Source organism: Euleptes europaea, chromosome 6, assembly GCF_029931775.1.
Source record: "Euleptes europaea isolate rEulEur1 chromosome 6, rEulEur1.hap1, whole genome shotgun sequence".
In the NCBI taxonomy this organism is placed as follows: domain Eukaryota; kingdom Metazoa; phylum Chordata; class Lepidosauria; order Squamata; family Sphaerodactylidae; genus Euleptes; species Euleptes europaea.
This window is the reverse complement of record NC_079317.1, coordinates 34,093,567-34,116,484: the sequence shown is the minus strand read 5'-3', so window position 1 is coordinate 34,116,484 and position 22,918 is coordinate 34,093,567. Positions and strand designations below refer to the sequence as shown.

General features: G+C 45.1%; 2 protein-coding genes across 2 annotated transcripts in view; one reads left to right on the top strand and one right to left on the bottom strand.

Moving 5' to 3' along the window:
- POMT2 (protein O-mannosyltransferase 2) overlaps positions 1–6,105 on the bottom strand; it is a 34,013-nt gene extending 27,908 nt beyond the window's left edge. The window contains exons 1-3 of the mRNA XM_056851527.1: positions 5,891–6,105; positions 1,124–1,208; positions 228–332 (exon numbers count right to left, since the gene is read on the bottom strand). Coding sequence (XP_056707505.1) covers positions 228–332; positions 1,124–1,208; positions 5,891–6,087 — 387 coding nt within the window. The 5' untranslated portion in view covers positions 6,088–6,105. The remainder of the gene's footprint in view (positions 1–227; positions 333–1,123; positions 1,209–5,890) is intronic.
- A 1,467-nt stretch (positions 6,106–7,572) lies between these two features.
- On the top strand, positions 7,573–18,937 carry GSTZ1 (glutathione S-transferase zeta 1). Its single transcript, XM_056851388.1, has 9 exons — positions 7,573–7,649; positions 10,976–11,027; positions 12,412–12,479; positions 13,175–13,255; positions 13,623–13,748; positions 14,689–14,764; positions 15,910–15,962; positions 17,870–17,919; positions 18,643–18,937. The coding sequence occupies exons 1-9, from the start codon at positions 7,629–7,631 to the stop codon at positions 18,767–18,769; spliced, it is 654 nt and encodes a 217-aa protein (XP_056707366.1). The 5' UTR covers positions 7,573–7,628; the 3' UTR covers positions 18,770–18,937.
- Positions 18,938–22,918: the final 3,981 nt, after the last annotated feature.

Sequence of the window (22,918 nt, the reverse complement as noted above, 5' to 3'; positions counted from 1 at the left end):
GCCTTTTCGTGGTGTGGTGTGTGTGTATAAATTATTCCTTTTGTCCACTGCACTTGGGCTTCCTCTGTGTGTGTGGCTCCACCTCCTGCACCAGCCATTTTGTGACTATGCCCACCACCCTGTGTCAGAACTCCAAAGGCACACACAGGCTCAAAAAAGCTGGGGACCCCTGCTCTAGCTTCTTTAGAGAAGGCTCTAGTTGCTTTAAAAGACCTATACAGTCTCACCCCTCTCATTCCTATATAGTTGTGTTCTTCATATTTGTCCCCTGGCTTCTGGAAAGGAAATGTCCCATTGTAACCACTCAGGTAGCCAGCCAGTCCTATTAGCATCTAGTGAAGAAAAAGGAAAAAACTAGTCAAGCTAGCTCAGTAGATGCAGAAAGTTATATCAAATTAATATTATCTCTATTCAGAAGTTTTAGTTTGCTGTTCAAACAGACCCATACTTATGTAACAATCCCCCGTCATATAGAAAAACCACCCATTTATTGTGACATTAAGAAGGTCTCCCTGCCTAATTAGGACCAAATCATCAAAAAAAATTCACATGGGGTATTTTCATACAAAGTTACCTGTAGGCAACCATGAAAATTTTTTATAAATATTAGATAGGTTCATGGAGCAAAGGTCAGTCTGGAGTGGATCAGCTTGACTTCACATCCAGAAGAACAACAGCCCGAACAATGGGCAGGTTTAGAATGTTTAAGGTAAAGGTCCCCTGTGCAAGCACCAGGTCATTCCTGACCCATGGGGAGACGTCACATCCCGATGTTTTCTAGGCAGACTTTGTTTGCGGGGTAGTTTGCCAGTGCCTTCCCCAGTCATCTTACCTTTACCCCCAGCAAGCTGGGTACTCATTTTACCGACCTCGGAAGGATGGAAGGCTGAGTCAACCTTGAGCCGGCTACCTGAAACCAACTTCCGTCGGGATCAAACTCAGGTCGTGAGCAGAGCTTTTGACTGCAGTACTGCAGCTTAACACTCTGCGCCACAGGGCTCCTAGAATGTTTACTGGATGTGAATGTTTACTGGAGGTGAAATTATATCAAAATGAAGACGTTCCACAACTAAGGGATTTTACTGGATTCCAAAACATGGAAGAACTGATGGCAGTTTCTTACCTTCCCCAGAGGTGGATGGACATCAAAGAAAAAGGTCCGATTAATGTAATAACTTCCCATCTTTCCAAAATGTGTTTCATCCCAACTGTGAAAAGGGAAAAAATTATTATTAGTGACTAGGATAATTAGCTGCCTCTAGCTGGCTCAGCATAATGAATTCTATACAGATCTGTTCAAAGAAAACCCACAAAGCATAATTCTTGTCCATAAATGTGACATTACAAATAGGAGTCTGAGACTGACTAGCTAGAGACCTCTTTTTTTTTGCCGACAAGCCACAACCAACTTATGGCGATCCCGTAGGGTTTTCAAGGCAAGATACGTTCAGAGGTGATTTGCCACTGCCTGCCTCTACATCATGACCCTGGTATTCCTTGGTAGTTTCCCATCCAAACACTGACCAGGGCCGACCCTACTTAGCTTCCAATATCTGATGAGATCGGGCTAGCCTGGGCTATCCAGGCCAGGGCAGAGATTTCTCCTAGTGAATATAAAATGAAATCTATCTATAGAGTTCTTACTCATCTAGATCCCCAATCCTGAATATACTGAAATATACTGAATATGCTGATATACTTCAACTTTTCTTCCAAGTAGGCTACAAACTTAGGTGTGCTTAACACCTATTAGTGATATTATACAAGAGAGAAATATAAGGTGCCTGAGATATCACCTACATATCAGACTGTTGGTACTATAAAATAGCACTCTTTGTCCCAGATAACTACAATACAGAATTGGGACTGACACAAAGGAAAGGCTACAGAAACTGCAGACAGAGATTTGGGGACATGATTTTTGTTGTCCACTCTCAAGAGCTGAACAGGACAGCGACTGAAGGGCCTTGCGCTGCTTGCTAGCTTCCACTTTAAACCTATGCAGCCAGAAGCCTTCTTGCCTATGCCCTGGTGCACAGAATTTAGGCAGTGTGACCAAACTCTTGCACAGATCCTAAATCCGTGCAGAGTCAATCACACTATCTACATAAGTTTGGCCTATTTGCTTCTCAGAAAAAATTGTTCAGAATAGGCTCCTACTGAGCAGGGGTGAGCTGGGCTGAGGCAGTGACAATATTCACAGGAACAGGGACTTGGTTCAACAAATAAGTTTGAAGATACACTTTGAAAACTTAACCATTAATTCAAAACACGAGTCTACCTTTGATGCACGGCTTACTTGTACCACAGGCTGGCACTGTTGCTAAAAATGCTTTCTATTGATTGTTCATCAGCTATCATTCCCTTCTTGACTTAGCCAGTGACACTCACTCCCTGACACAGAGCCACATTCACAATCACCATCAACCACATGACCACCCTGTGACCTGCAGCCCACCCCACCAAGCAAATGCATACAACAATGTAAAATATAACTATTTATATTAAATAATAATTAAAAATATTAACCTTTTAAATTAACACAGTGCTTCTGTGCATGAGGGACTGGGGGGCACTGTTTTGTAGTGGTTTCGGTCCTACCTGAAGGGTAGGTTTCAGAAGGTGGTGCTGGGGGACTGCTGTTCAGCCCCCCTGGTCTCTGGGGTCCCACAAGGTTCTATCTTGTCCTTTATGCTCTTTAACATTAACATGAAACCACTGGGTGAAGTCAGCTGGAGATTTGGGCTGGGTTGTCACCAATACAGGGATGGCACTCAGCTCTATCTTGCGCTTCCAGCTGATCCCAGGGAGGCTGTAGAATCCCTGAACCATTGCCTAGAAGCAGTTTTGGAGGGGGGTGCAGACTAATAAACTGAAGCTTAATCCTGACAAGATGCAAGTGCTACAGGTGGGCAGAAAATCTGACCCAGGATTTAAGGTTTCCTCCATTCTGGATGGGCTTGCACTTCTATTGAAGGAACAGGCCTCTAGTCTGGGGGTGCTTCTGGACCCAGGCCAATTGCTAGACAAGCAAGCGGCAGCTGTGGCCAAGAGTGCCTTTTACCAGCTTTGACTGTTTAGCCAGCTGCAGCCTTCCCTGGACAGAAAAGATCTGGCCACTGTGGTGCATGCCTTGGTTACATCCAGGTTAGATTACTGCAATGTGCTTTACGTGGGGCTGTCCTTGAAGTGATCGGAAACTTCAATTGGTACAGAATGCTGCAGCCAGGATGCTGACTGGAGTGGGTTGTAGGGGTCGTATAACTCCAGTCTTGGCCCACCTACACTGGCTTCCAATTTGTTTCTAGGCACAATTTAAGGTGCTGGTTTTGACTTTCAAAGCCCTATATGGTATGGAACCAACATACCTGTAGAACCGGCTAATTCCTTATGAACCAGCCTGACTGTTATGGTCATCTTCGGGTGCCCCCACCTTCTGATATTAGGCAGGTGGCAAGCAGGGAGAGGGCCTTCTCAGTCATGGCACCAAAGCTCTGGAACTCTCTTCCTAGGGAGATTTGTCTGCCCCTTCTGTTGCCATCTTCCACCAGCAGGTGAAGACTTTTTGGTTCATTTGGCATTCCCTCAGTGATCCTGCCTTCCTAACCAATGTTTTATGTTTTGTGTGTATTTTAACTCTGTTATAAACTCTTTCTGAAGTTGATTTAATGAGGTATGTTTGGGAGAGGTGTTTATTTTAATGGTTTTATAAAGTATTTTATAATGTGTTTTAAATTGTTAGCTGCCTTGACAGCCCTTGTAGGGACAGAAAGGTGGGACAGACATTTTGTAAAAAAACAAATAATGGTCTTGATCCACTACTGTTGGAACCATAGCCAACCCTTGTGTCTCTGAAGTGAGGGGGAAGGGCTTCCCCACCTGCCTTCCTGCTGTCTCCTCAGCATGAGGCACACCAGATTAGACTGCCAAGGCACCCAGAGGAGAGCAAGCTGGCCATGAGGAAAGCGGAGTAAAACCACCACCCACCACTGTGGCCAGATTGCTCTTTGCCTGGGAGGCTGCCTTCATAGAATAGAATCATAGAGTTGGAAGGGACTACCAGGGCCATCAAGTCCAACCCCCTGCACAATGCAGGAAATTCACAACTACCTCCCCCCTCCACACCCCTAGTGACCAGAAGATGCCCTCCCTCTCATCATCTGCCTAAGGTCACAGAATCAGCATTGCTGACAGATGGCCATCTAACCTCTTCTTAAAAACCTCCAGGGAAGGAGAGCTTACCACCTCTTCTCCCCTGTGGTCAGCTTGCTCTCTTCCCAGGAGCTGGGACAAGAGTGAAGAGGCTGTGGAGAAGGGTGTGGGGGTTGTGGGAGAGGATGGTCCCTTTACTTCTACCTCTTGCACAAAGCTCACTTATCAGTGAGGCTCACAGCTTACTTGTCCACCAGTCCTTCTGGCAGCAGTTGTTCCAAGGAGCAAACCACCTGCCATCCACAAGCCCTACTGGACTTTGCCCCCTTTCCTGAACATGCAGTGGGTGCCACACTGGGGAACAATGCTCAGAAGAGCCACAGGTTAGAGTTGAATGCGGCTCCTGAGCCACTGAATGAGTATATCTGACTTGGCCAATCTGACCACACTGGTCCATACTATTGTCATCACTACGTGGATCTACCCTTAGACTGAAATTTCAGTTAGGGCAAAATGGATGACACTGGGCCTTTCAGGAGAAAAGCAGGATACAAATGTTTTCCCACCCCACAACATACACCCATATCCCTTAAACCACCACCCCACAACATACTCTCCCAGATGCCGTTACTTTTAAGTAGCCCACAATGCATCCTGCATTACTGCAAAAGGATCACACGTAGAGCAAATGACAGGACAGCAACTAAGGAGGATGGAGGCTAGGGTGGATTGCCACTCAGGGAAAGAGCATCTGCTTTGTATGCAGAAAATCCCTGGAATCTCCAGTAAATGAGATTAGGTGGTAGTAGATCTCAGAAGCTAAGCAGGGTCGGCCCTGGTTAGTATTTGGATGGGAGACCACCAAGGAATACCAGGGTTGCTGTGCAGAGGAAGGCACTGGCAACCCACCTCTCTGTTAGCCTCTTGCCATGAAAACCCCAAAAAGGGGTCGCCATAAGTCGGCTGCGACTTAAGGCACTTTACACCCACAGTTAATGTGGAAGATCTCTAGCTAGACCCTCGAGAGCCATGGCCAAGTCAGAGTACACAATGCTGATCTTAATTCACAGTGGGTAGCCGTGTTAGTCTGTCTGCAGTAGTAGAAAAGAGCAAGAGTCCAGTTGCACCTTAAAGACTAACTAGAATATTTTCTGGCAGGGTATGAGCTTGCGTGAGCCACAGCTCACTTTGTGAGCTGTGGCTCACGCAAGCTCCTATCCTGCCAGAAAATATTCTGGTTAGTCTTTAAGGTGCTACTGGACTCCTGCTCTTTTCTACTAATGCTGATCTTGACAGACCAGGTGCTGAGTCTGTGCAAAAACAGCTTCATGTGTCCAGCGTGAGTCCGTCCCGTCATCTACCCACAGACCTTCACAACTGAGCCCTTTAAAACGGGGCTCTTGCAAAGCCAACGCTTGTCCACCGGCTGAGCACGCGGGGCACTCACTGGCTTTCAGCCGGCTGTAAGAAGAGGGAAGGGGGAACTTTCCCGTCTCCTCGTGCCAGAAGTGCTTGGGGAAGTAGTGAAAAGCGGGCCCGCCCTGCCGTGCTCGGGCAAAGCCAGAGAGAGCACGCGGCGGACGAGGGGCTCGACCTCCCGGGGGGGGGCGGGGGGGCGGCCTCCACGCCTCCCTCCCTCCCTCCCTCCCTCGCGAACAACCTCAGCGGGTTCCACGCGGCATCTTCCTGTCCCACAACCAAGCCCCGCCCCCGTCGCCATGGCACCGCGGTCCCTCACCAGACGTGCGGCGGCTCCTGCAGGCGATAGAAGCGGGTGGCGAAACTGAGGGAAGTGACCAGGCCCAGCGCGGCCCAGAGCCACCCGGAACTGCGGGCCGCGGAGGGAGCCGGCGCAGCACTGCTCGCCAGCCGGGCAGTTCTCCGTGGCCGCAGGCCCAGCGCGGCCGGGCAGAGTTCCTTCGCCGCCAGCGGCATTCGCGCCCCGACAGGAGGCGCCTCCTGCCGGCGCCCTAGTTCGCGCCCAAAGCACTATGGGAGGTAGAGTCCTCGCTCCGGGGGCCTGGTGGGGGGAAAAAAGAGTCCGGCGTTTCGGAGCACGTGAGCGGTCCAGAGGGGGCGAATTCAGGGGCTTTCACGGTATTGTGGGTAATGTAGTTTTCATGGCGTCGTTGTGCGCCCCTGAATGGAATGCAATGGCATGGCGGGGGGGGGGGTCTGCTCCTGTCATTCCCGCAGTAGCGAAAAGCTGCCTTTTGCAACATCTCTACCCTTTGTGCTCCTTAAATTCCTTTTCTTGTTGCTTTGTCTTTAATTTAGAACATAAGAATATAAATAGAGCCTGCTGGATCAGCCTATCTAGTCCCGCATACAGTGACCAGTCAGTTTCCCTGGAGGGCCAAACAAGCAGAACTTAGATAGACTTTCGTGAGTTGGGTGTGAAATACTTCACAAAGAAGGGGAGTATTTTATAAACTTTGTTAAAAGACCAGATTTCTTACATTTAAGGGCTCATGCCCAAACAAATCTGCCTGAAGAAAATTATTTCATTCACTTAAAATTCTCAGGTAGATATACACACACCCCTATTTCACAGCAAGCAGCAAAGCTTGCTCACTTTGGGAGCCTGATCTGGCTGGTTAAAAAGATAAGAAATAAGAGAAAGTTAAAAAAAAATAACCCTGACAAGTTTCATAAGTTATGGTGTAGTAATGGGCCTCTCTATTTCACACCCAACTCACGAAACAGGAGTGAACTGATGGTTTTATCAAACCAACAACATAGTGAAGGAAGACTACAGGAAGATGGGATCTCCCTTGCCCAGCCAGGCCCACTAGAGTAAGGGAAAGCAGGTTTGTGCCAAAGGCTGCAGTCCCTAAGAATACCTCCCTGGGAATAAGCCATGTTGAATAACATTTAAAAGAGAATTTACTTCTGAGTAGACCTACTTGGGACTTCTCCCAGAGTCTCTGACAAGATTCCTTATGGTTGCCAATGTATTTCAAAGCGCATAAGTGAGAACTGGAAAACCAAATGTTAAATCTTCATTTTCCAGGGTCTTTTGCAATCTGGTTTGAATAATGGGGCCTTCAATGTCGTCCAGCGTTTTTCCCCCTGACTACTAGAATGCAAATGGAACATGTCTACTTTAACTATACAAGGTGCTCTACATTTTGCTTTAAATTCTTACTTGCCCCTGTGATCCCAAAGAACAGCATACGTTGGCTAGCCAATTAGTTGAAAATTACTATTAGCAACATAATGTTCAGCCCCGCTGTACCTTCTTGGTCCCCTCCGAACTTAACTGAGAAAAGTTTTAAGAGCTGAGAAAACAGCTAGAACTACAACTCCCAGAATCCCGTCAACTCAATGAAAGCGGGCTACTCACAGTACAACGAAAGTCTCTGTTAAAAAAGACCCGAGTAGAACAAAGGACGCTGCAGTTTATTGCCAAAGCCATAACACAAAAATGCTGTTTGGCTAGAAAGGGAGAGACTTGACGACGGGAAGAGCGCAAGATGTGTGCCGCCTTAGCAAAGGTATTTTGCTATGACTGCCCTACGGAGACGAAACGCTTTCTCTCTGTCTGTACATATAAAAGCAACGCGATTTCGCTTTTGTTATCTTTGTAAATACTTTCCTCTCTATGTAGCTTGTCACTAATATGAGCAACGAATTGTAGCTAAGCTTCACGGATCAGACAGCTGTCCTCCTGCGAAGGACAGTGCCGAGGAAACCCATTCTTGCACTCTGATTTTATGCAGCTAAAATAAATGCCTCCCAAGTCCCTTGCTCTTTATCGCTGACAAAGGGGACACTCCCAAGCAGACCTACTTGGAAGTAAATCCAATTGAGCGTAGTAGAGCTTACTCTTAGGTAGGTGTGCGGAGGATTGCAGGCATAGATTGAAACTCCAATTATTACCAGGTGTGTAACCATTGCAATTGCATCTCACCAGTCCCCTTAAGATCAGAGGCTTTAAAAAAAACAAAACTCTTTTACCACTGCAATCCGTAGCAGGTCTACTCAGAAGGGGTGGTGGTGGAGGAAAGTGCCCTCAAGCCACAGCTGTCTTAAGGCAACCCCTTGGGGTTTTCAAGGCAAGAGACATTCAGAGGTGGTTTGCCATTGCCTGCCTTCGCCTGGGCTGAGAGGGTTCGGAGAGAACTGACTGGCCCAAGGACACCCAGCAGGCTTCATGTGGAGGAGGGGGGAATCAAACCCTGTCCTCCGGATTAGGGTCTGCTGCTCTTAACCACTACACCATGCTGGCTCTCCTACTCAGAAGTACATGTTATTCAGTGTGCCTTACTCCCAGGAAAGTGTCCTTGGGAGTGCAGCCAGAACAAAGGTGTGTTTCCAAAGAGTAACCAAACATTTTAAATATTTTGAGTATTTAGTTTATTTTTTGTGATAATGCTCTTTTATGCCTTAATTTTTATGTTTAATTTTTTTTTCTGCGAATGCTCTTCGGGGTTTTCTTCCCACACCCATTCTCGCTTCTCCTTCCCACTGTCTGCCCCCCTCATCTATTCCCTCCCCTCAAAGCCATTACCAAGTGCACTAGCGAGATTCTGCAAATAATAAATAATGTTGGAATCCCAGGAGGGTGCTTATTTGGTCAGTTTCACAGCGAGTGTGGGTCAGATTCAGATTGAACAGTTGAGAGAAAGCTGAAATAATCACAAATCACCTATGTGGTTGCTTATTTGGTCAATTTCACAGAAAGTGTCAATTTCAGTTCTTGGCAGGATGGAAAAGAACCCTGCTGATTTTCCACCCTCCCTTTATGTGTGTTCTCTTATAGGAGTGCAGGATTACTGATGGAACAATGAATGTCACAAATGACTGTGCAAGTGTTTTTATGTTCTTATGACCCCTGCATTGAATTAAGCAGAAACAAATTGGTGTGTGTGTGTGAGAGAGAGAGAGATTGTCCGGACCCTTATCTGCTTTGGCTGTAAAATGGCCACTCAGTTCAGATCAAATAAAAGAATCCTGATGCAGGGCTGGCTGGGACTGGTGACACATTTTTTAAAAATACACCACGCCAGTCACAAAGCAGTGTTTTCTGGGGGAGTGACACATGCACGGTTCAGAAGCTCCGCATTTTCGCTGGGGATGCATAATTGATCACAAGGTACTTCTGGAATTTCTTTGGGGCAAAAAAAAAACCCTGTGCATAGTGTTTTGGGAATTTAATGGCAAACACTGCGCAGTTAGAGAGCAGCAGATCCAGTGGAAACAGACCATGCATAAAAGGCCTATGTTGGTTACTGGAGCATACAAGAGAATTTCAGAAGAAAATCAGTTTGTGTTCCATAGATTACAGCAAAGCTTTTGATTGTGTGGATCCTCAAAAGCTATGGTTGGTTTTAAAAGAAATGGGTTTGCCACAATATCTGATTGTTTTAATGCACAATTTGTCAGATGGTGTCCAGAACACTCCCACAAGCGGTAGCTCTGTTGCCAGCGCATGTCTTGGCATTTGCCGTGGCAATGAAAGCAACATGGAAGATTCTCACTGTGTGGAAGCAGCCTCAGTTTTATTTTTTTTAAATGAAGTTTCTAGTTCTCATGGCTGCAAAGCAGAACTTGAACGCAGACAGCCAGAGGTCATTTTGAGTACATATACATATTTTAAAAATTAAGTAAGGTTCTGAGTGGCACAGGACCTAGAGAAGACTGTTGCCTGTTTTCTCAAGTATTGTGGGCAGGAATTGTGGTATACATTCTGCAAACAGTAAAATAAATTGGGCATAGCCTCTGTCTTGTGGGAAGCTGGCCCTCTCAACCCCCTTTCCTGCTGTCTCATCTGCTTCCCAAGCCTCTTTTTTGGTCTTTATCCTGTCAAAATATTCTAGCAGTAGCCCAGATCTTGCAACTGGACTAAACTGTGTCTGCGAGGCATTTACTATCACTGGCAAAGATTGCCTATTTCTCAGAACAAAGTTCTGCATTTCTTTCATACACAATTCACTTGGCTGTTTCCTTTTCAGTATCTGGGCTTGAAAATGTCAGAGACTGTGATAGTTCTCTCGCTCTGCTATGCCATTTGACAGCTAAAGGGTGGGGTGGGGCTTATGCAACTTCTTTGGCTGCAGGATAAGTTTTTCCCCACTTCCCCAATCGAAGTTGGGCTTCACTGGAAGATACTACATGCACACAGTATGGCAACTTCTAAAAAGGTGAGAGAAAGAAGGCTGAGGGTTGGCTAGGGAGCTCACTTGTTATCTCATTCCACAGTATCTCTTCCCATTCTCGTTCACAGTACACATCTGGAGCATTTGTTCCAGTTCTTATAGGAGGCATGTTTGTTCATTAGCCTGGCATTTCAGAGAGGAACTTTCCACCAAATAACAAAGGTGGGGAAAGCCATGGTTTCAAAACAGGGATGCGTGAAGCCAGTCTTGCCTAGAATGTGTTAAATTTTAAACGGAAAAGCATGAATAGCAGCCTTTACTCCATGTTAGCCTTCGGGTGCAGTTAAGTTTCCAACTGGCTGGAGAGAGAAAAAATGTCCTGCTCTAATAGAGACTTCAGGTCTTATTTTAGTAGATGTTGTTTTACCTGCTGCCAAAAAGCATCAGACTCCCATTGATACACACTAAACCTGTTTAAAGGAATAGGACATTTTTCTCTGGGCCTGTGGGCAGCCCTTGCTGCCAATCCTCACGGAATAAAATGGGACTTCTGAGTAGACCTGCTTATAATTGCTCTGTTAAGCTTTCATGGGCTGCAGCCCACTTCACCAGTTGCAAGTTAAGATAAGTATGATGTTGCTTCCACTGTATACTTCTATGTTAATGAAGCTGCTACAGTTGCAAATTCATGTATATTATTTCTCCTCCCTGTATCTCTGCAGCCTATTCTTTATAGTTATTTCCGAAGTTCCTGCTCCTGGAGAGTGCGAATTGGTAAGAATAGTTATTAAATCCTATTCCATGCTTTTCACGTTTGATTGCCGAAATGCAGTTAATCAGTGACTTATTAAATCAGAGATCAGCAAAATACATAACTGAAAGATCCGCCACTTTGGGGGGGGGGGAGGTTTGAAGTGTCTTCTGTTTCCTCTGTGGACTGAGAAAAAAAATATCAGAGTTCAGAGGAAGGGGATATCTCCATTTCACACTACCAAATGGGAGCATCATGGAAGCTGTGTTCTGGTTATCACATGTGGTGGTCACACTCTTCGCGTGCAAATAAGGGAGGGAGCATTAAAACCACACACAAAAGCTGTATGTCATTTCCAGTGCAGAAGTTATCCCCATGCATTAAATTTTTTTTGTGGTTGTTCACTTTTTGTGGTTGGCTGCTTTTTCTATTCCAGATCTGGAATTAATTAAGACACAAAAATAGCACAATCCAGATGTCTGCCTTCACTGCATTCTTTAAAGGCATCCTAAAAATGTATTAGAATGGAAATTAAATTATATGCCCCCTAGATATGCACCATGTGAATGGGGTCCACTTCCCAGTTTGGTCCCAACTTTGCACTAGGGTAGTTGGAGCATAAGGAAGAAAATCTCCCTTCTACTGCCTCTTGCTCCTAAGAGCTGCTGGCTTAAGTTTTACACCCAGTTTAAGGGAATGCACCCAGTCTGGAAAAACAACATGAGTAACAATCAAAGGATCTTGAACAAAGTGATGGGGCTCCATATGTAGGTACCGAGATATTAACAAAGGTGAAATTAGTGGTTTTTCAGTACACTCAAGCAGCTGCAACAATATCAGGCATACAGCAACAATACCAAACACGAGAGCCCAAGTTCACATGTAAATATTTCATATTCCAAGTACTCACAAACTGTGCAACTTGTATCACTCATCTAGGGGAGGCCCTGTCCTTAATATGTTGCTCAACAACTACATTGGGTTCCCCTTCACAAGGGTTCTCCCTTGGTGAGGGAGAAAAAGTTCTGGCCAGTAGTAGAATATGTAAAAGGTAAAGGTCCCCTGCGCAAGCACAGGGTCATTCCTGACCTATGGGGTGACGTCACATCCTGACATTTACTGGGCAGACTGTTTACAGGGTGGTTTGCCAGTGCCTTCCCCAGTCATCTTCCCTTTATCCCCAGCAAGCTGGGTACTCATTTTACAGCCCTCAGAAGGATGGAAGGCTGAGTCAACCTTGAGCCAGCTACCTGAAACTGACTCCCGTTGGGATCGAACTGAGGTCAAGAGCAGAGCTTTGACTGCAGTACTGCAGCTGGCCACTCTGCGCCACGGGGCTCATAGTAGAATATGTACCATAGTACATATGTAATTTAACAGAATTGGTGTGTTGTCCTTTTCTTGCAGCGCTGGCTTTGAAGGGAATTGCCTATGATCAAGCACCAGTGAATCTTGTGAAGGATGGAGGGCAGCAGGTAAGGTGATGGCTACATTTAGCCCATACAGCAGGCATGATCAGAAGCCATAACAAAAAGAAAAATTAGCAGTTTCCCCCCTCAAGATGGATCCCATTTCCCTATGAGCTATCTGTAAGAACAAATGCTTTTTAAATAGTCAGACTCTGTGCCTTCCTTTTTTGTTTGAACTGTGCATCCCTCAGCTGGAAAAGAAAAACAAATCTTGCCTTTATTTTGAGAAAGTTTGTATCACGGTTGTTTTGATGCGAGGAGGCTTGTTTCTTTAGACAAAGGCTGAGAAACGAACCAAGGAAAGGTACAGAAGTTTCAGTGTTGACAGGAATTGACAGAAAGTGAAGGAATATACTGTTACGAGTCAGTTCTTCATTCCCCGCTTTAGGGTTGGGGGCGAAGACTATGTTGAACATTCTTCCCAGATACTCTGCACATTTCAGAAGATTTCTGCCATCCTTGAACACTAAGACCCTTGGTTCTGCAGCCCAAAGAATTTTTGATCCTCAGAAGCAGGATATATTTTTTTAATTAAGTAAATACTGGGGGGGGGGGGGGTGTTTCAGGAAAATTCGAGATCTGCAATGCAGTCCTAAGCAGGGGTACACATTTTATGCCCATTGAAATCAATGGGTTTTAGAATGGGGTAATTCCTTTGCTGAAGATTGCAGTGCATGTAAGAAACTGTCCTGTCTCTACAGCTGTCATCTGAATACAGGTCTGTCAACCCAATGCAACAAGTCCCAGCACTCAAAATCGATGGTGTCACCCTCTCTCAGTCAGTGAGTACACAATTTCTATTAATTATTAACTTGGTTCTAGATAAAGGACTTTGTACCCTCTTTAAGGGAATAACATTTTTCAGTATCAAATAAGACCTGTTGAACGGAAAACCATCTTTGGTAGGACAGGATCAACCAGCAGCAGTTAATGAGAATTTTTGTGTGTTGTGATCCCACCCTGGTTCAGCTTGAAAATTTATTCCAATTTGTGGTTAAAGTTTTCACAAAGGTTTCCCATAATGACAGACCATTAGTTATGCAATTAATTAGCTTACATCAAGATCTAGAGTCTTCAGCCTTGATTCTTTGTTCTACCCCAGAGAACCACTTTTCCCTTTTTACCATCGGTTTTTTCTGCTTATTTCAGCTGGCCATAATAGAGTATCTGGAAGAGACACGGCCAGACCCTAGGATCCTGCCTCAGGATCCTAAGAAGAGAGTCCAAGTCCGGATGATCTCTGATCTCATAGCTTCTGGAATTCAACCATTACAGGTATTGCCTCTTGCCAGGGCATCCACTATAGCATTGTTTGATCAGAGGTCACTGCTGACACCAAGTCCAAGGGAACCCCAGTAAGATGGAAGTTCCTTTCTAGGGCAGACAGTTACTTATGATCCCATCACCTTATTATTTTAATACAGCTGCTAAGTACCTTCAAATCCATACATCCTCATTATATTTAATATAGCTTTAGAAAAGGAGGGCAACTGGATCTTGGGGAAAACTGTGACGCTAAGTACATGACTTTGAAAAAAGTCTGTCAACGACTCCTGTTCAAAATCTTGTCTCTCTTCTGTAGTCCTTAGGGCTATAGAGTTACCTGATGTGCCAAAGGGCACTTGTCCAAAATGACCTAGTAAATACACCGAGGACTGTTAGACCAGACAGTTCAGAGTCAGGCCCCTGGGAGTGCAAGGGCCAAATCTCTGCACCCCCCCCCCATGTTTAAATCTAGCCCAAGTATAATCCCTGAACCCAAAGACTTGTCTGCATGTCCCACCACTGTGCACATCATGCTGAGACACAGGTATCACGTTCTTTGGGCCACCCCCAGTGAGAACAGTAACAACCCTGTCAGAGTTCTCCACGCTATGCCTCTCACTAGCTCTCTTCCAGTATCTTGGCTTGTGCATAAGAGAAGCTAGACACATAAACAGGAAATGCTGGTAGTACCTCTAGTACCGTTCCCATTGGAAGAGAATCCCTTGTGTCTTGGGTAATGTGAGACGGCCAGGGCTGCTGTCCTGTGAGACATTGCTGGATTCAAAATCTGGCTACTGTTGAAAAGAAGTTGCTATAGGAAGAAAAGTAACAGTGGTTCTCTCTCCAACACTCTCAGACTCTTTTAAAAACATGATTGCCTGTGTGTAGACACAGTTAACTTCTAAACTGTGGGACAGTCTGACCTCAAGATTCTTCCTGCATTTCTCAGAACCTGACCGTCCTGCAGCAACTGGGGGAGAAGAAGCTGGAATGGGCCCAGCGCTGTATCTCTCATGGCTTTAAAGGTGGGGACCACAGTGAATTGCAGTCAGATTTAACTCTACTAGGCTAGGAGTTTATGGGGAAAGTCTGCCCGTCTGTCTTGTACAGGGAGAAATCAATGAAATAGGCTACGAGATCGTTCAAGCATCTTGGAGGCTCTTTGAGTCCTTCCCAACAAAGGGGAAAAGCAGGACAGTAACTTTTTACAAAAAAATAAGGATCTGTCATTTCATGGATATACACAGTCAATAGAAACCAGTCTTCAGCAAGTTCTCAGGGAATAACCTTAAAAGCACAACTAACCTTTAATGTGTATTTCCAAAGCTGAGAACATGAAGAATGGCTCTTAACGACAGCTGGACCAAGCCATTTTGGTGCAGACGTGGCCACAGTAACCACTAAGAGCAGACAAATGGAATGATGATAGAATTTAATCTCTTCATATGCACATTGGACTGAATTGGGAATGGGGCTGAGAAATCCAGCAAACCCAAGATTCCTAATCCCACATACAAATTGTAGGGCTTTGACAGGAGACAGGCAGGGAGGGGGAGAATGGTAGAAATTTAGCCCTTTTCCCACTCACTGCTTTCTCCATTTCCATAAGAAATGTAAATTGTGGGAAAGGGAGGGGGGCATGCAGAAGAAAAGTGATACATGGGGAAATGGTTCAGCACATCCCCTACCACCCCTTCCCTACAATTCTCATCCCACACGCCTTTGCCACCAACTATATGGCACTCCTTTTCGTATCTTAAAAATGTCCATAGTGATGGTTTTCCCTAGGGGCACCACTTCCAGCCCATTTGCCATTTTCCATTCTACTCTATGACAAATTCAAAAGCTTCCTGGGATTATTTCACATTTACTTGTTGATTTTTATTAGACCCCTATAAAGACCTATAAAGTTGAAGGCAGCAGGAAAAGAAGAAAACCCAACATGAACTGGATTGAAGCCACGGTTCTCAGTTTGCAAGACCTGAGCAAGGCTGTTAAAAACAGGACATTTTGGAGTTAATTAATTTATAGGGTCATCATAAGTCAGAAGCAACTTAATGGCACTTATCACACACAAAAGACATGCAATTTTTTCATTAACCTGCACAAAGCTCTACACTGAAAGGAGGAGCTATTGATTTTTAACTATCATCCAACTTTGTTCCTCCAGCTTTGGAGCAGATCCTGCAGGAAACAGCTGGGCACTACTGTGTTGGGGATGAGGTAAGACCAGCTGTGATCACCGACACCTCCGATCACTAGTAGAATTGCATACCCAGAATTAGTCAGGTTTGCATAACTAGAATATCACTAGGGATCTACCCTGATTTTCACAGGCAAGGAACATTTCTCTGTGCAGTATAGTCAGTGCAGAGGTCCAGTGGGCTGAGATGCATGCTTATAACCAAAGGATTTATATACATAGATGGCATATGGATGATGTAGTCGTTCTTTTCAGATAGTCCTACATTGGCAACACAGCGTATTCACCACCCATTAATACCCAAAGTGGCTGTTAACGCACTAGGTATTCCCAGCAATGTATTAAGAGTTTGAAAATGTTATAAAAAATACTGTTCGCACTTTCTATGTATTCCCAGCGATGTATTGAGTTTGAAACTGTTATAAAAAATACTGTTTGCACTTTGTTTGGCCCCTTTAGCTGTGAAGACGTCTTCCAACAATTTTTTAGCAGTGGCATCCAAAAACCCTTTTGAAGAGATGTTTTTTATAACATTTCCAAACTCTTACCTAGTGCGGTTACAGCCAGTGTTAAATTCACCAATGTTGTTCAGTTACATTCTATGGCCTAACTTTAAAGCTGACAAAATTAGAAGAGTACTAACTCTACTGCTGTAACCGTCTATTTGCTTGTCCCTTCTGCCTCGTACACAATTTCACAGCCATTTTGGGAACCGCCAGCCAGGGCCTCTTTTAGCTTACCAAGTATTACATATAGCAAGTAAGTGAATCTATAGCACCACCTACTGTTAATAATGGCATAGTATGTTTCACTGCCCTTTTTTCTTCTGTACAAAGTGGGTGCCATTAAAAGTGCAGAGAGATGCAGACTTTAATGGGTCTGCAGGAGGTGTCAGTACTTGTTAAAGAGGCCTTAAAGGCTTGAGTAGGTACTGTGACGCAGTGGAAAGAAATCAAGAAGAGGCAAAATACTGTAGATTCGATCATTTTTCTCCATGACATCACCTAAATGGTATGGTTAGCAGAATGCAACTTGGATCCTACATAAGGCACACATAAGCTCTTAGAACTCAGAAATGGCAGCAGTCAGATTGCTAATTTTCTATCCCTGTGGATAACTTTTATTTATTTTTACTTTTGGTCTTATATCCCACCCTTCTCCCAGCCGAAGCCGGGCTCAGGGAGGCTCACAGCAGATAAAACATCATAAGATAATAAAACACACAAATTATTCCAATTTAAAAACAAACAAGCTCTAGATTAAAAACAGATGGCACTCATTAGTGGCACACAGGAGCCAGGCCGGCCTGGAAGGGAGTCAGTGTCCCCTATTCCAGATAGCAGTAAGGGAAACAGGAAGGGAGGCCAGCTGTGATGGAAAACTGAACCTGCCTTCAACTGTAGGCCAGGCGGAACATCTTGGTCTTACAGGCCCTGTGGAACTGAGACAGGCTCTGCAGGGCCCTTGTCTCGTTAGAGAGGGAGTTCCACCAGGTCAGGACAGCAACTTGCATTGCCTCCAGCCCCAAGGTCACTGGAGGCCCAGATAGCCCACAAAGATCTTTTCAAATGTCTGCAGGAAATGCAAGAGAAAGGGATCCTTTCAAACCCAGCTCTCATTACTTAGAATCATAGAGCTGGAAGGGACCACCAGGGTCATCTAGTCCACCCCCCTGCACAATGCAGGAAATCCTCAACTACCTACCTCCCCCCCACTGCCCCAGTGACCCTATATGTAATCCACCTTGAGTCCCTGTGAGAAAGACAGACTATAAAAACCATAAATAAATAAAAGGCCATCCCCTTCACTTAATAGCAAAACTATACAATCAAGGCCCAGCACTCCGCACTGGACTGAACGGTGGTAACAGGAAGTCTCTGGCTCCAGCAGAAGGGTGCTTGAACTATTTGTTTCTGCTTCACTGTAGGTGTCCATGGCTGACCTATGCTTGGTCCCTCAGGTGTACAATGCAGAGAGGTAAGTGACAACAAGCTATTTGGTTGAGTGAGGTTCCATTTGATGCCCTAGAGGAATGGCTGGCAGTTTGCACTGAGGCCAATTCCCAGTTTCTCAGAGGGTAATATTATAAATGCTCTTGGATTAGGATTTTGCTTCCAGAGCCCTGTTCCAAAGGGTCATAAGCAGTGCTCTTCTTTACACTCAAAGCCAAACACTGAGTCATCTCCAGTCCCAGGCCACTGATGTCAATTATTCTCTTGCACATCCTTCCCAGAATTGAGGGAACTTTGTTTGCAACCTAATGTTAGGATCCATTAATAGACTAAAAGAGAGGCCAGATGAGTTTAATAAATTTGTGTGCAAGTCCCATGTCTGCATCTTCCAGTGCATCACCTCCTATGGCTAATTTACATTGCTGTAATCTCCAAAATCTTCAGCAAAGCTTTTCATGGACCCCTCTGGATGGTTAACTTGTGCCTGGCATGGAACCACTTAATCTGCTCCTCTGTCCTATAACCATTCCACAATCTCCTTCTCTTCTCACACCCTACATTAGCTGCATAATCTAAATTGTGGCCCCTTTGGACAAGGACACTCCTTTGTGTGTTCATCACTCTGCTAGTATTAAGTGGAAGTTGGTAGATGTCTCCTTTGTACAAGCACTTGACTTTACTCATGGCCGTGCTTATTTCCAGAGCATACTGCCACAGTAGCTACTAAACTGTGTTTTTTTCCTTCTAGATATAAAGTGGATCTTGCTCCATACCCCACAATAAGAAGGATCAACAAAGCTCTTTTGGAGTTAGAGGAATTCAAAACAAGCCATCCATCCCGGCAGCCAGATACTCCACCAGAACTAAAAGCCTAAAATATTTTTTGTTTTATTTTATAATGCCAGGGCTGCTGGCCTCCATTCCTTTGCTGCTCCCTTCTACATGGAAGTTAGCAAAGACCAAAGCTCTGATGCTTTTCTGCCAGCTTTTGGAAAGTCAAAGGGGAAGAGGCCATACTGTACTAGCATGGTGTGCAAGTATGCCTACTGTGCAGCACCTTGTGTACATGTCAGCGTGAAGCTGATTTAAAAGAAATGAGCTTTGTGAATGTTCTGCATGAGTTCCGTTGCGGCCAGCGTGGGTGAATGACCGGGGTGAGCAAGAGTGGCTACAGCTCGACTGCATACAAAGTCACACATCAAGGAAAGGTGACATCTTAAGTTAAAATACTGCTATTTGTGCAGCGCAGACACACACAAGCCCATCAAGGTGATTCAAAGAGCCCATGCAATAGTAATACATGGATATTTATAGGGAAACCTACACTAGGGGAGAAAGATAAATCACCTTTAAAAAAACACCTGTGCATCTCTCCACTTGATATTTCCCAGTCACACAGCCGCTATTAAAGACTTAGGAACAAGCCTGACCACAAATCTCCCGTGTCTCTCCATATGCAAGGACCTGGCATATGCCAGATAGTTAGAGGAACCTCTGTAACTCCAAAGCTTTGCCCCACTGGCAGTTCCAGTTGACAGATCTTTAGAATAAGCAGCTCATCTTCTCCCAATTCTTTTACTCTTCCTGCAGTTACTGCTGTGTTTTTGGAGCCCAGCTGGAGGGAGAAATACCTGCTAAGGGATAGGTTAAACAGCCACACACACCAGCTGTCCCTGGAAAATGCTTACCTTCTTCACAGATCTCTGTGTGTGTTAAGTGCTGTCAAGTCGCTTCCGACTCATGGCGACCCTATGAATGAGAGTCCTCCAAAACGTCCTATCTTTGACAGCCTTGCTCAGATCTTGCAAATTGAGGGCTGTGGCTTCCTTTATTGAGTCAGTCCATCTCTTGTTGGGTCTTCCTCTTTTCCTGCTGCCCTCAACGTTTCCTAGCATGACTTTCTTTTCCAGTGACTCTTGTCATCTCATGATGTGACCAAAATACGATAGCCTCAGTTTAGTCATTTAAGCTTCTAGGGTCAGTTCAGGCTTGATTTGATCTATAACCCACTGATTAGTTTTTTTGGCAGTCTACCGTATTCATAACACTCTCCTCTAACACCACATTTCAAAGGAATCTATTTTCTTCCTATCAGCTTTCTTCACCGTCCAGCTTTCACACCCATACTCTAAGTTACATTAAACACACACTCACAGCTGCATGAATCTGGAACTATGCATTTGGTTCTGGTACAGTTATACTAAATTAAAGAGACTTTTGCTGGGTCTTGGGTGGGAAGATGATGATGAAGAACAAAGTGTGCGAGAGAGGTGTTATCTTACAACTGGGGTCCTAAGACTAGGGCCAAGAAGTCTCTAGGAACCCCCTCCTAAGTTACTTACCCCTAGAGTATGCTCTACAGTAATTACAGTGGAGGCAGAAGCAATAAACTGGCAGTAACTAGGAAGTTGTTTATACTGCCTACAGATTTTCCTAGCAGTATCAAGCATACATATCTTCACAGCATCAATTTGGCAGAGAACATCCTACACTTAAAACAAAATTACCAGAAAAGGATGGATCAGTCAGGATGGACTTATGTTATGCAAGTATACAGAACTTCTAAAGTGACAGAGGTGTCATTGCTTTTAGTCACAGCATCTCCAAAGGTCCATGAAATGGATCCAAAGATAATCTAGTCCAGTCTGAAAAAGGGATCCTTGATAAACAACACTTCCTGTGCATGTGTGAAGTAGTTTATTACACAATGGCAGAGAGGGAAGAAGGATGTTTGCAAAATATGCAGAGATTAGATCAAACTAACTGGCTGAAGGAGGGTGAAGAGCAGAAGAGATAGATAAGTTGAGAACTCAGAAGACCTATGGTTAATTCAAGGTTTCTACATGCTTAGCAGTACCTATCCAAGAATTCCAAGACATCTCTCCTGGTAATAAAGCACAGGCTAAAAAAAATGAACACAGTTTATGAGGGTTTAGCTCAGGAACACACATGGAATTCCATAGCAGGATCACAACCCCATGCATTCTTTAGCCCTTAATCAGGCAAAGTCCTAAGCCAGTGAGCAGTTAAGGGGTTCAGAGGCAGAAGCAGCACTGATTCAATTAAGACAAGAAAAAGACTACATGAAAAAATTACTTGGTACAAAAAGGGATGGGGACAGATACAAGGCCAAGCACCAGCAGCCCATCAGAGCCCTTAGAGAGGCAATGCTACTGAGACAGCCTCACTGAATGACTTGTATGCCTTGATTCTTGTGGTTTTATTTTCTTGACATACACTGTCTTTCTGTTCTGCCTCTGGTTGGCCTGGCCAAGAACTCCCAGTGGCTCAGACTGGATCCTAGGAGGTTCCCTTCACCTCCTCAAGGTCCAGCTGAATTTTGCTGGTACTGTTGTAAAACTTCCCGGCACGGTCTGAACCCCCAAAGACCAGCACCTCACACAGGTTGCGCTTGCCTTGGCTCTCCTTATCCATGTCCGTCAAATGGACAGAAGTCAAGTTTAGCAGTGTGTGGCCTGCCCGGGGTATCAAGCAAAGGTCACTGTGCACCACTGCGCTCCACGTTAAGGTATCTGCAAAGGAAAGAGGGGACAAGGTGGCTGGACAACCTGTTCTCGGCCTGAAGGAGAGTGTGCAGGGAGATGTGGTCACAGCTCTTCAGTGACTTACCAATGTGGAAGGCAAATGCATCCTGAAAGGCTCCTTTGGCATTACAACCCCCACTTATCAGCACTTTCTCATCAGACACTGGCATGGCGGCATGGAAACTGGAATCAGACAAGAAAAGAAGAGTTGGTTTTTATATGCTGACTTTCTCTACCACTTAAGGAAGAATCAAACTGGCTTACAATCACCTTCGCTTCCCCTCCTCACAACAGCCACCCTGTGAAGTAGGTGGGGGTGAGAGAGCTCTAAGAGAACTGTGACTAGCCCAAGGTCACCCAGCTGGCTTCGTGTGTAGGAGTGGGGAAACAAATCCAGTTCACCAGATTAGCCTCTGCCGCTCATGTGGAGGAGTGGGGAATCAAACCTGGTTTTCCAGATCCGAGTCCACCGTTCCAAACCACAGCTCTTAACCACTACACCATGCTGGCTCTCTCCTTTGGTCAGCACAATACCTACAAGACAGCCTTCAAGGGAGGGACCATGGCCAGGACACATGCAGCAGAAGGGAGCTACAAGAGTAATTGTAGCAAAAGGTGAAGTTGCAAAGGAGCCTTCTTTAAACTCTGAACACAAGCAAGCACAGAAAGATCAGAAGACTCCCCTCTGGAGTCTCTCCAGTTCTACCCAAACTTGCATCACAGTCTTTTATCACTTCCCCAGGACTTTACTAATTTATCTGTCCGTAAAACACAATACTTAAACATCCACCTCCACCCCTTCACTCAAAAATAGCACATCCAATCCATAACTCCACCTTTCCTCTAACCCAGGCTTCAGGGACACCCACCTGATTAACAGCAGCATGCAGTGACTGACATGAACCAGGGTTGGCTTTCCTTTCTAGGCACTAGTTATTTCTGCTAATCCCACAACCAGCTCTTACCTGCGAGCAGAAGGCTGCCCTGATAGGAAAGGAACCGACGTGTATTCCATGAAACCTGAGATGTCAGGAAGAATAAGCTGGAGATGTTTCCAGGGCAAGGATGCTGTAGTAGCATATTGTTACAACCAGAGCCCCAATCACAATTTATTTGTGCCCAATACAAACAAGATTTCCAGGGTATTAGCTTTTGAGAGTCAAAGTGCTCTTCCTCAGATACCTGACAAGGGAAACTTTGGCTCTTGAAAGCTTTTTCTTTTGCTGTCAAGTCACAGCTGACTGGTGGCAATCCCATAGGGTTTTCAAGGAAAGAGACGTTCAGAGGTGGTTTGCCATTGCCTGCCTCCCTGGTATTCCTTGGAGGTCTCCCATCCCAATACTAGCCAGGGTCAGGGCTGAGAGTGTGTGACTGGCTCAAAGTTACCCAGCAAGCTTCCATGGTGCGAGTGTGGATCTGAACCTGGGTTTCCCAGGTCCTACTCCAACACCTTAACCATTACACTGTTTGGCTTATGAA